We start from the raw sequence: 13,350 nt of genomic DNA, 5'->3' as shown, positions 1-13,350 counted from the left end.
AGTACACATACCCCGGAGCCCTGTTTTCGGAACCCCGAGCAAACACTTGTTCCGCGATAGAAAATTTAGTTACGAACTCAAAATGACATATAAAATAGCTCGAATTTCAACTCGAAATCTTAATTAATCTAAATGAGACTTTAATTCGATCTTACTCAAACTCTACCTCAAGAAGTGACTCAAATTCAAAGTTGTAACTATAACTCTGCCTTTAAATGTGACTCAAACTCGAAGTCCAACTCGAAACTCAATGCTAAGTAGAACTTTAATTCTAAGTATGACTTGAATTTGAAAACTAACTCAAAGATTAACTCAAACAGTAGCCCGAACTTTAATTTGAACACTAATTCGATGGGTGGCCACACTCATTCAGTGCACATACAACATGGAAATCTATCTAAAAATAGAACATGTTTTTCCGAATTGGTCACGTGGTTTTACCTCATCAAGTAATGGGATAACAACATCAAAAAATGACAGGACCACATCAAAGAATGACTAGACCACATCAAAAAATGAAACAAACACATCAAGTAGTGTAAAATTGTCAAATTTTAAAACATCATTACGTAATGTTAAAACCATATAAAGAATAGACAAATAATCATTACGAAATAACACAACCACATCATGTAATGAAACAACTACATTACGTTAAGTCACATAAAATCAAGTTATGTTAAACCACATTGACTAATGACACAACCATATTAAATAATGGTGAAACCATATTGAGTAATGACAAAACCATATTGAGTCAATACGAAACCATATAGTGTAATATCGAAACATCATTTAGTAATGACTATTCCATATTGAGTTAAATCATAACAGCATTACTATACGTAACTTCAAAGTTATAATAAAACAACATAAAGTTATATCAGAGTTCCACATAAGACAGCTGTGGCGTTCCATAAAAGTGCACACAATAGCGATAAACAAGGATATTATCACCACGCGATTTATTTTGTTATTTTGTTATTTTTGTTTTATTTTTGTGATTGCAGTATGTGAAAAAGTGTAAGGTCAAATGTAAAAAAAACCAAATCAAAATCAAATTTTGAAATACAAAAACACGCTTGATATTAGCATTCAAAGTCAGAGACATCAATCAAGTTTCTTATACGATATTACTGCCTTATTGTTTTATATCATCGATTTTGTTTTCAGTAAAAATACCATGTAAGCCAAAGTGTAAGAGAGGATTTGTTTGTAGTCTCTTTGGAAAATGCAAACCGAAAGGTATATACAACTCATTATTAAAATTGATGAACAAAAAAGATGAGCGTGGTTAATATAAAAAAACAGAAGATGATTTCCCACGAGACAACTGTCCACAAGAAACCAAATGACACAGATGTAGAAATAAAATAGGATACGTACAGAATCATACTAAACATGCATTTTTATTTTCACAGTTATGCATTTCACGATATAAAATAACATTATGGTTTCCAATTACATTATGTAAAAGACCGTATTTTGCAAATAGGCGGACGTTTCATGATTGCATATTAGAGAACTATTCATAGACCGAAAGACAAAGATTTCTTCATGTAGATATAAAAATACTAACTGTGATATGATTGTAAACGAGGCAAACGAGAAAACTAACTGATAATGTATATACAAAGTAATTAACGAAAAACAAATATGTAACACAGCAACAAACGACAACAAATGATCATGAATTACAGATTCTTGGGAAAGACAAATACAGAATGTGGCGATGTTAAACTAGTATAAAGGCACCAACTCCCTAACATGGGACATTGGTGCAACCTATTTAGTGCATTTTTAAAATTGATTGTGTTTAATTCCTGTTAATTCGGAGAAAATGATATTCTTTATGTTTTAAAGTATAAATTTGTAAACAATTATATTTACTACACGTTGCTTTCATAATATCATTTCTCTAGGTTAATACACCGTAAAGAGAGATATATAGTTCGATACGGTGCAACAAAAACATAATAATTCAACTAAAAACTGACATTAAGGATGTTTGCTTGTCATGTTTTACGATTTTTGTCAGATTCGAGAAATCCTCTGGTTTTATCCATTTGAATGCCTTAAAATAAATTCCCCATTGTTTTCCATTTTTCTTTTTATAAATCTTTTATATGTATAAGCCATCGGTAAAAGTATTATATCTCTGTTCTTTTTTAAAAGTTTATGAGAACTTTAACTTGTCAATGTTGAAAAATCAAGAGAAAACATGTTTCCGCCAAAATTTCAATGGCTTATATCTAGAAAGCAAGCACATTGACCTATATATTGTTTTTTTTTATTCCTTTAGTAAACCCCTATAAATATATACTAGTGAAAAAAAAAGCTGGTTATTTTGAAACTTAGAAACGAACTTCCTTAATATGCAAACAAGCTCGTTTGGGATCACAAGGAATATTGTCATCATATTATTTTATGCTTTCAGGGTGTAAACGAAAATGTAAGAAGAACGAAAGATGTTTCAGAGGAAAATGTAGATGCAACAAAGGTTTAGTCAGAACAAAATTAGGAGTATGTAAAAGTAAGTGTCTAATTAATTTATAAACATCATATAAAGAAATTATAGCATGAAATCCAAATATATTTGGGTGGTTAAAAAACATTAATATATGCATCATATCAATATATTTGTTATGCTTTGGTTTTGCTATGTTTTTAAATAATGATTTTTTAACTTATATTGTTTAGCAAAGACACCATGCAAACCAAAATGTAAAAGTGGATTTGTTTGTAGTTTCCGTGGAAAATGCAAACCAAAAGGTATATTTACTTACGGTACTGACAGAATAGTAAAAAAGCTTAAAGTATATTGTTGTTTCATTCAAATCCACAGAATCATGTTCAAATAAATAAATGTTTTATAGTGTCAATGGTTCATTTTTAAAAGGACATTTTTGCCTTCAACCTCAATTATCAACTATACTAAATACTATATATATATATATATGACCCTTCTGCAACGAAATTTGTTTTACATGCACACGTAATTAAAAATTGCTTTTTTTATCCAACGCAATCATAGGTTTGAACGTAGTTTTCAATTTAGACTCGTTTATATTTTTTCGTTTGGGCTTGTATCATATTTTCCCTCCGGTTAATATGATTCGTTCATGCTATATTGGCTCTTAGAATTAAAGAGTCTATCTAAAAATGAGGGTACTTTTTTTTTAAATGAGGGTACTCTTTATATGGCCTTCCAAATACCGTTTCGATCCCTAACATCACTGAAAAGACATTTATTGTCGAAATCCGGATCTGGTGTACTAAAAAAATATTGACACCTTATGTTTGTGACATAACATCGTGGCCACAAGTAAAACAAAATTCTGTTTAGTATTAAATTGATATTAAGATCCATTTTGTTACATCTTGTGATCAATTTTATTTGGCAATCGCCAATGGCAGTCAGCAGGGTTAAAGAACTTCAGTTGTTCGACCTGTTAGTCAAATGCGTTTTGTTTAAATATAATTTTTCACTTTTTTGGTCTTTTGGAAAATGTTGTTTGTGCTGTTTTTTTAACCTTCTACAACGAAATTTGTTTTTCATGCACACGTATAAAAATAGCGGTTTTTATCCAACGCAATCATAGGTTTGAACGTAGTTTTCAATTTAGACTCGTTTGTATACATATATATATATATAATATATAGAAAACAAAATATGGGATCGTTTTATTACAATACAACCTTTCCTTATCCCAACAGAAAAAGGTGAACATGCATGTATTACGTTTACAGTACGTGAAATTTGTTTTAATAGACGATATGATGTAGTTCTGTTGTATTTGACTTGAATTTATCAAAATATTTTGACTTCCACATTGTGACATGTTAATGTGTATCTGCTTCTTTCAAATTTTTATTTTATTTTCTATACATATTCTAACTATTGTTATAAAAAATATGTATGTCCACTTTCTGAAACATCTGATTTATTCGAGATGAAAAACCAAATTTATAATGGCATTGCATCCACGGACGTATAATCAGATAATAAACTAAACTTTTACAGATTTCCGATTAATATATGTGTTCTATAATAATTTTGTTGCCAGGATGTAAACGAAAGTGCAGAATCAATGAAAGGTGTGTTAAAGGAAAATGCAGATGCAAGAAAGGTTCCTATAGGACAAAACTAAGAAGATGTAAAAGTAAGTCTCTCACCTCTGGGACTCTTAATATGTAAAAGTAAGTATCTAAAATAAATGACTAAGGTTATGTTAATTTAGCTGTTTGAAAAAAATATTGACCAATCAATCCCATATTTATCATATGGACTAATAAAATTAGACAGAAAATTATAGCATCATGTTCATCATTGTTTCTCGTTTCTTGTTTTTGTAAATAGATACTACTGTTTGAATGGATTTACACTAGTTATTTTTGGGACCCGTAATAGGCAGTTGTTCGATGTGAGCCAAGGCTCCGTGTTGAAAATCTTCCTTTGACCAATAATGGTTTAATTTCAGAAATTGTGATTTGTACGGAACATTGCGCATTGGCATTCATACGTCATCTTCCTATACCTATACTAGTCAAATTATAATTAGAAATGTTGAAAAATCTTACATTTATTAAATACACGTATTTTTATCTGCTTTGGTTTTCCTATGTTTTTTTAATATTTTAAATCTCAATAATTATTTTTTCAGCAAAGACACCATGCAAACCAAAATGTAAGAGTGGATTTGCTTGTAGCTTCCAAGGAAAATGCAAACCAAAAGGTATATTTCATTAGTTCACTTACTGTTTTAATGAAATTGTAGTAGTTATTAATAAAAATTTGACAGAATTATATTCAAGAAATATATTTTCTAAATTATTGGTAATTATTCTTAATTAAAAGGCCATTTTCGCCATCAACCACATATATCCAGAGACTAAATGACATAGAAATAACTAACTGTGGCCGTGTTAACACCAAACGCCATGTACAGTAAAAATGTTAACAATAAGTTAAATGTAATGTACACTGGTTTCACATTAATTTTGTTCACATCTATACACCTTGTTTAGTTACTTGTGCATAAGTTTTGTTCACACTTATAAACTATATGTCATTTAAATGTTTATTAAATAGAATCGAATTAAAATTTCTTGGACAACTTTTTTAGAAGTGATGAAAGCCATTTTGATGATTTGTACCTATATTAAAGATACTAAAGATGTCTCGATTACCAGAGGCGGATAAAGGCCTTTTTAAACGCATTTGGTTCCAAACATTGATCGTCTGAAAAAGGGGATTCCAACCCCCCGGAATCTGCCTTCATCTGAATCTGCCAATTTTATCGCAATACATCACGTAGGCTATAACCGAAGAAGAACGATCGAGATGTTTAGGGTGTTTTAGTAACGCATTTATGAGTAAATCGTTGATTTATCAGTGGCAAATATGCTAAGCGCGACAAAAATTATTCTGTTTCGAACATAAAAACCATTACCCCCCTTCCCGCATGTAGTTTAATTGTTGCTCCCTAATAAGGCTACTTAGTTTTTTTTCAAATATCAAATCAATTTATGTATCGAGTTTAGACAAATAGTTCGGTAACATAATTACATAGATATTTGATATAAATATCAAATTTATTAACAAAACGTTTCTTTATTAAATGTACATGGTAAAATGCATGATCTAAATACCTTGTTTGGTAAACACTGAACCACACCAGTTCTACATTGACTATCGACTGCTTGTAGAGAAAACATGATTTAAACTACATGTAACTGGAACGTAATTGTGTTAATTTACGTGTGAATTACACTAACACAACACCGAGTTTAGGCCAATGAGAACACGGCCTGTTATTAAATTATTATTGCTTTATACACTGGATATGATTACAGATATGTATTCGGAATGATATATCAAGTATACCTTTGATTCATCATTATTCGTTAGATACCAATTTCGTAGGTTCCGTGGTTACAGACTTCAATACTCAACGAATTACAAATTTTCGTAAGGCTTTGTTTACAGAAATTGGCGAAATTGGCGAAATAAAAAATCTACGAAAAGGCAAAAAATGTGAAATTAACACGTTATAACTTTGATTTGTCCGAAGTGCTTTTTTGGATTGACATGAATCGGGAACGCTCAAAGTCGAATATTTGAAATTCAAGGATATATAAGTATCGAAAACGTTGCAGAACTGTAATCCAAAAGGAACAAGAAAAAATGTCAAATCCATATAAGGCTTACTTTGCCTGAGGGAGATAAAACCTGAGTTTCAGTATAATTCCAAAATTTATAAACGGAAATTTTTAAACAGTTAGTTAAAAATCATGCCAGTAACTTGTTACCCAAGAATAAAATGAATCTTTTAAAAGTATTAAATCACATCTACAGGTACAAATGAACCGTTTTACGGAAGATTAACCGTTATTTCAAATTCTTTATGATTTTTTTTGTTGACAGCATGTAAACGAAAGTGTAGGATCAATGAAAGGTGTCGTAAAGGAAAATGCAGATGCAAGAAAGGTTCCTACAGGACAAAACTAGGAACATGTAAAAGTAAGTCTCTCACCTCTGGGACCCTTAATAGCTTGCTGCTCATTGTGTTAAAGGTTTTGAAGACTTTACTTTGACCTTTAATGGTTTACTTTTATAAATTGTGATTTTCATTGGAGAGTTGTGTCATTGCAATTATAATTGAAAATGTATTATATAAAACTATTTTTCTCTGCATTGGTTTTGCTGTGTTTTTGAATATTTAAAATCTCAATAAATATTTTTTTAGCAAAGACACCATGCAAGCGAAAATGTAAGAGAGGATTTGTTTGTACTTTCAACGGAAAATGCAAACCAAAAGGTATATTGACTAAGTTCATTACTGTTTCAATTAAATTGTAGTAGTGATTTATACAACAATACAACAATGTATAAATTTGAAAGAAATTTTGTTCAAAAAACATATTTTCTAAATCATTGGTAATTATTCTTTATTAAAAGGGCATTTTCGCCATCAACCACATACATGTACATCGAGGGACCAAATGCTATACAAGAAACTAGCTGTTATCGAAAAATATCCTTTCTATATACACTTGATATGATAACAGATTTGTGTACGTAATCATACATCAAATACATAAAAGCTATAGGCTTTTACTCATCCTTTTATTTAAAGGTTATTTTGTATGATCTGTGATTATTGTTTTTGTAGGATGTAAACAAAAGTGTAGGATTAATGAAAGGTGTGTTAGAGGAAAATGTAGATGCAAGAAAGGTTCTTACAGGACAAAATTAGGAACATGTAGAAGTAAGTGTCTTAACCATACACAAAATTTTACAATGCATTATCATTATTGTTTATTTGATATAACATATGAACTGCGTTCTTTTATTTAATCATATACTTTACCATCGTTCAATCAGTGAAAATAGAGCGACATGATATAAAAAGATAGCAAATAGTATATAAATGTATAACAAGTATCAGAAATAATTTCCATGTAGCTAAAATTGCTATATTGTTGAATATTTTAAAACACATATGATATTTTTCAGCAAAGACACCATGCAAACCAAAATGTCAGAAGGGATTTGTTTGTAATTTCCTCGGAAAATGTAGACCAAAAGGTATATTTACCGTTCGATACTGAAAAACATATTTCAATTATATTGTTTAAGTTATGATATTAATTGGACTAAATGGTGTTAAAAGATACATTTTTAAACTAGTAGCAATTATTCTTTATTAAAAATGCATAATCGCCTTCATCACAATTCATCAACTGTACTATACATAAAACAAAATGGGGAATTGTGTTTAAACAATTGTAAACTTTTCATAGACAACCAGACTAAGTTGTACGTTATTGTATTATGTTTTCACGAATTTTGGTATACATGTAACATTAAATTTTTTTATAAAATGTCTGTTTGTCCTTTAGTGTACGTCATTAGTCATTTAAGATGGTCACTGCCAATTTGCAACGAATCTATTTCTTTCAAATTCATACTACATAGGCAATAACGAATCCAACTACCATAGAAATAGGAAGATGTAGTAAAATTGCTATGAGACAACCCCCCACCCGAGACCAAATGACATATAAGAAAATAACTGTTATCGAAACATATTCTTCCTGTATAAATCTAATACACGAAGTCTCATGAAAAGGCTAATATTCAGAAACAAATCAATTTTCAAGGAAGATAAACGGTTATTTCATATGATCTGTGATTATTGTTTTTGTAGGATGTAAACGAAAGTGTAGGATTAATGAAAGGTGTGTAAGAAGAAAATGTAGATGCAAGAAAGGTTCTTACAGGACAAAATTAGGAACATGTAGAAGTAAGTGTCTTAACCATAAACAAAATTTTACAATGCAATGTCCGTTGTTGGACTACTGTTGTGCATACATCTATCACTGTATCCAGGGTCAATCCCTGATGATGTTGAACTTGTGAACCCATAGCAAATAGTATATAAATGTATAACAAGTATCAGAAATAATTTCCATGTACCTAAAATTGCTATATTGTTGAATATTTTAAAACACATATGATATTTTTCAGCAAAGACACCATGCAAACCAAAATGTCAGAAGGGATTTGTTTGTAATTTCCTCGGAAAATGTAGACCAAAAGGTATATTTTCCGTTCGATACTGAAAAACTAATTCAATTATATTGTTAAAGTTATGATATTAATTGGACTAAATGGTGTTAAAAGATACATTTTTTAACTAGTAGCAATTATTCTTTATTAAAAATGCATAATCGCCTTCATCACAATTCATCAACTGTACTATACATAAAACAAAATAAGGAATTGTGTTTAAACAATGCTAAACTTTTCATAGACAACCAGACTAAGTTGTAAGTTTTTGTATTATGTTTACACGAATTTTGGTATACATGTAACATTAATTTTTTTTATAAAATGTCTATTTGTCCTTTAGTGTACGTCATTAGTCATTTAAGATGGTCACTGCCAATTTGCAACGAATCTATTTCCTTCAAATTCATACTACATAGGCAATAACGAATCCAACTACTATAGAAATAGCAAGATGTAGTAAAATTGCTATGAGACAACCCCCCACCCGAGACCAAATGACATATAAGAAAATAACTGTTATCGAAACATATTCTTCCTGTATAAATCTAATACACGAAGTCTCATGAAAAGGCTAATATTCAGAAACAAATCAATTTTCAAGGAAGATAAACGGTTATTTCATATGATCTGTGATTATTGTGTTTGTAGGATGTAAACGAAAGTGTAGGATTAATGAAAGGTGTGTAAGAAGAAAATGTAGATGCAAGAAAGGTTCTTACAGGACAAAATTAGGAACATGTAGAAGTAAGTGTCTTGATTATAAACAAAATTTTACAATGTATTCATGGTATTATCATTATTGATTATTTGATATTACATGTGAACTGCTTTCTGGTATTAAATCATATACTGTAGCATCGTTCGATCAGTGAAAATAGATCGACATGATATAAAAAAAGTAGCAAATAGTAAATGAATGTATAACAAGAATAAGAAATAATTTCCCTGTAGCTTAAACTGCTATATTTTTGAATATCTTAAAAAACAATTGATATTTTTCAGCAAAGACACCATGCAAACCAAAATGTCAGAAGGGATTTGTTTGTAATTTCCTCGGAAAATGTAGACCAAAAGGTATATTTTCCGTTCGATACTGAAAAACATATTTCAATTATATTGTTAAAGTTATGATATTAATTGGACTAAATGGTGTTAAAAGATACATTTTTAAACTAGTAGCAATTATTCTTTATTATAAATGCATAATCGACTTCATCACAATTCATCAACTGTACTATACATAAAACAAAATAAGGAATTGTGTTTAAATAATGGTAAACTTTTCATAGACAAGCAGACTAAGATGTACGTTATTGTATTATGTTTACACGAATTTTGGTATACATGTAACATTAAAAAATGTCTGTTTGTCCTTTAGTGGGCGTCATTTGTCATTTAAGATGGTCACTGCCAATTTGCAACGAATCTATTTCTTTCAAATTCATACTACATAGGCAATAACGAATCCAACTACTATACAAATAGGAAGATGTAGTAAAATTGCTTTGAGACAACCCCCCACCCGAGACCAAATGACATATAAGAAAATAACTGTTATCGAAACATATTCTACCTATATAATCTAAAACACGAAGTCTCATGAAAAGGCTAATATTCAGAAACAAATTAATTTTCAAGGAAGATAAAAGGTTATTTCATATGATCTGTGATTATTGTTTTTGTAGGATGTAACCGAAAGTGTAGGATTAATGAAAGGTGTGTAAGAGGAAAATGTAGATGCAAGAAAGGTTCTTACAGGACAAAATTAGGAACATGTAGAAGTAAGTGTCTTAACCATAAACAAAATTTTACAATGCATTATCATAATTGTTTATTTGATATAACATGTGAACTGCGTTCTTTTATTCAATCATATACTTTACCATCGTTCAATCAGTGAAAATAGAGCGACATGATATAAAAAGATAGCAAATAGTATATAAATGTATAAAAGGTATCAGAAATAATTTCCATGTAGCTAAAATTGCTATATTGTTGAATATTTTAAAACACATATGATATTTTTTAGCAAAGACACCATGCAAACCAAAATGTCAGAAGGGATTTGTTTGTAATTTCCTCGGAACATGTAGACCAAAAGGTATAGTTTCCGTGCGATACTGAAAAACATATTTCAATTATATTGTTAAAGTTATGATATTAATTGGACTAAATGGTGTTAAAAGATACATTTTTAAACTAGTAGCAATTATTCTTTATTAAAAATGCATAATCGCCTTCATCACAATTCATCAACTGTACTATGCATAAAACAAAATAAGGAATTGTGTTTAAACAATGCTAAACTTTTCATAGACAAGCAGACTAAGTTGTACGTTATTGTATTATGTTTTCACGAATTTTGGTATACATGTAACATTAATTTTTTTTATAAAATGTCTGTTTGTCCCTTAGTATACGTAATTAGTCATTTAAGATGGTCACTGCCAATTTGCAACGAATCTTTTTCTTTCAAATTCATACTACATAGGCAATAACGAATCCAACTACTATACATATAGGAAGATATAGTAAAATTGCTATGAGACAACCCCCCACCCGAGACCAAATGACATATAAGTAAATAACTGTTATCGAAACATATTCTTCCTATATAAATCTAATACACGAAGTCTCATGAAAAGGCTAATATTCAGAAACAAATTAATTTTCAAGGAAGATAAAAGATTAATTCATATGATCTGTGGTTATTGTTTTTGTAGGATGTAAACGAAAGTGTAGGATTAATGAAAGGTGTGTAAGAGGAAAATGTAGATGCAAGAAAGGTTCTTACAGGACAAAATTAGGAACATGTAGAAGTAAGTGTCTTAACCATAAACAAAATTTTACAATGCATTATTATTATTGTTTATTTGATATAACATATGAACTGCGTTCTTTTATTCAATCATATACTTTACCATCGTTCAATCAGTGAAAATAGAGCGACATGATATAAAAAGATAGCAAATAGTATATAAATGTATAAAAAGTATCAGAAATAATTTCCATGTAGCTAAAATTGCTATATTGTTGAATATTTTAAAACACATATGATATTTTTTAGCAAAGACACCATGCAAACCAAAATGTCAGAAGGGATTTGTTTGTAATTTCCTCGGAACATGTAGACCAAAAGGTATAGTTTCCGTGCGATACTGAAAAACATATTTCAATTATATTGTTAAAGTTATGATATTAATTGGACTAAATGGTGTTAAAAGATACATTTTTAAACTAGTAGCAATTATTCTTTATTAAAAATGCATAATCGCCTTCATCACAATTCATCAACTGTACTATGCATAAAACAAAATAAGGAATTGTGTTTAAACAATGCTAAACTTTTCATAGACAAGCAGACTAAGTTGTACGTTATTGTATTATGTTTTCACGAATTTTGGTATACATGTAACATTAATTTTTTTTATAAAATGTCTGTTTGTCCCTTAGTATACGTAATTAGTCATTTAAGATGGTCACTGCCAATTTGCAACGAATCTTTTTCTTTCAAATTCATACTACATAGGCAATAACGAATCCAACTACTATACATATAGGAAGATGTAGTAAAATTGCTATGAGACAACCCCCCACCCGAGACCAAATGACATATAAGTAAATAACTGTTATCGAAACATATTCTTCCTATATAAATCTAATACACGAAGTCTCATGAAAAGGCTAATATTCAGAAACAAATTAATTTTCAAGGAAGATAAAAGATTAATTCATATGATCTGTGGTTATTGTTTTTGTAGGATGTAAACGAAAGTGTAGGATTAATGAAAGGTGTGTAAGAGGAAAATGTAGATGCAAGAAAGGTTCTTACAGGACAAAATTAGGAACATGTAGAAGTAAGTGTCTTAACCATAAACAAAATTTTACAATGCATAATCATTATTGTTTATTTGATATAACATATGAACTGCGTTCTTTTATTCAATCATATACTTTACCATCGTTCAATCAGTGAAAATAGAGCGACATGATATAAAAAGATAGCAAATAGTATATAAATGTATAAAAAGTATCAGAAATAATTTCCATGTAGCTAAAATTGCTATATTGTTGAATATTTTAAAACACATATGATATTTTTTAGCAAAGACACCATGCAAACCAAAATGTCAGAAGGGATTTGTTTGTAATTTCCTCGGAACATGTAGACCAAAAGGTATAGTTTCCGTTCGATACTGAAAAACATATTTCAATTATATTGTTAAAGTTATGATATTAATTGGACTAAATGGTGTTAAAAGATACATTTTTAAACTAGTAGCAATTATTCTTTATTAAAAATGCATAATCGCCTTCATCACAATTCATCAACTGTACTATACATAAAACAAAATAAGGAATTGTGTTTAAACAATGCTAAACTTTTCATAGACAAGCAGACTAAGTTGTACGTTATTGTATTATGTTTTCACGAATTTTGGTATACATGTAACATTACATTTTTTTTATAAAATGTCTGTTTGTCCCTTAGTATACGTCATTAGTCATTTAAGATGGTCACTGCCAATTTGCAACGAATCTATTTCTTTCAAATTCATACTACATAGGCAATAACGAATCCAACTACTATACATATAGGAAGATGTAGTAAAATTGCTATGAGACAACCCCCCACCCGAGACCAAATGACATATAAGTAAATAACTGTTATCGAAACATATTCTTCCTATATAAATCTAATACACGAAGTCTCATGAAAAGGCTAATATTCAGAAACAAATTAATTTTCAAGGAAGATAAAAGATTATTTC

General features: G+C 29.5%; 1 protein-coding gene across 1 annotated transcript in view; it reads left to right on the top strand.

Moving 5' to 3' along the window:
* The window catches only part of LOC139516285 (zonadhesin-like), a 119,336-nt gene that overhangs the window by 42,427 nt on the left and 63,559 nt on the right, over positions 1 to 13,350 (top strand). Inside the window, exons 36-54 of the mRNA XM_071306290.1 lie at positions 1,174 to 1,245; positions 2,438 to 2,533; positions 2,701 to 2,772; positions 4,068 to 4,163; positions 4,665 to 4,736; positions 6,428 to 6,523; positions 6,750 to 6,821; positions 7,176 to 7,271; positions 7,520 to 7,591; positions 8,214 to 8,309; positions 8,534 to 8,605; positions 9,227 to 9,322; positions 9,581 to 9,652; positions 10,264 to 10,359; positions 10,608 to 10,679; positions 11,302 to 11,397; positions 11,646 to 11,717; positions 12,340 to 12,435; positions 12,684 to 12,755. Coding sequence (XP_071162391.1) covers positions 1,174 to 1,245; positions 2,438 to 2,533; positions 2,701 to 2,772; positions 4,068 to 4,163; positions 4,665 to 4,736; positions 6,428 to 6,523; positions 6,750 to 6,821; positions 7,176 to 7,271; positions 7,520 to 7,591; positions 8,214 to 8,309; positions 8,534 to 8,605; positions 9,227 to 9,322; positions 9,581 to 9,652; positions 10,264 to 10,359; positions 10,608 to 10,679; positions 11,302 to 11,397; positions 11,646 to 11,717; positions 12,340 to 12,435; positions 12,684 to 12,755 — 1,584 coding nt within the window. The remainder of the gene's footprint in view (positions 1 to 1,173; positions 1,246 to 2,437; positions 2,534 to 2,700; positions 2,773 to 4,067; positions 4,164 to 4,664; positions 4,737 to 6,427; positions 6,524 to 6,749; positions 6,822 to 7,175; positions 7,272 to 7,519; positions 7,592 to 8,213; positions 8,310 to 8,533; positions 8,606 to 9,226; positions 9,323 to 9,580; positions 9,653 to 10,263; positions 10,360 to 10,607; positions 10,680 to 11,301; positions 11,398 to 11,645; positions 11,718 to 12,339; positions 12,436 to 12,683; positions 12,756 to 13,350) is intronic.

The sequence above is a fragment of the Mytilus edulis genome, chromosome 3, assembly GCF_963676685.1.
Source record: "Mytilus edulis chromosome 3, xbMytEdul2.2, whole genome shotgun sequence".
Classification (NCBI taxonomy): domain Eukaryota; kingdom Metazoa; phylum Mollusca; class Bivalvia; order Mytilida; family Mytilidae; genus Mytilus; species Mytilus edulis.
The sequence above is the reverse complement of the archived record's forward strand: the minus strand, read 5'-3'. Positions and strand labels throughout refer to the sequence as shown.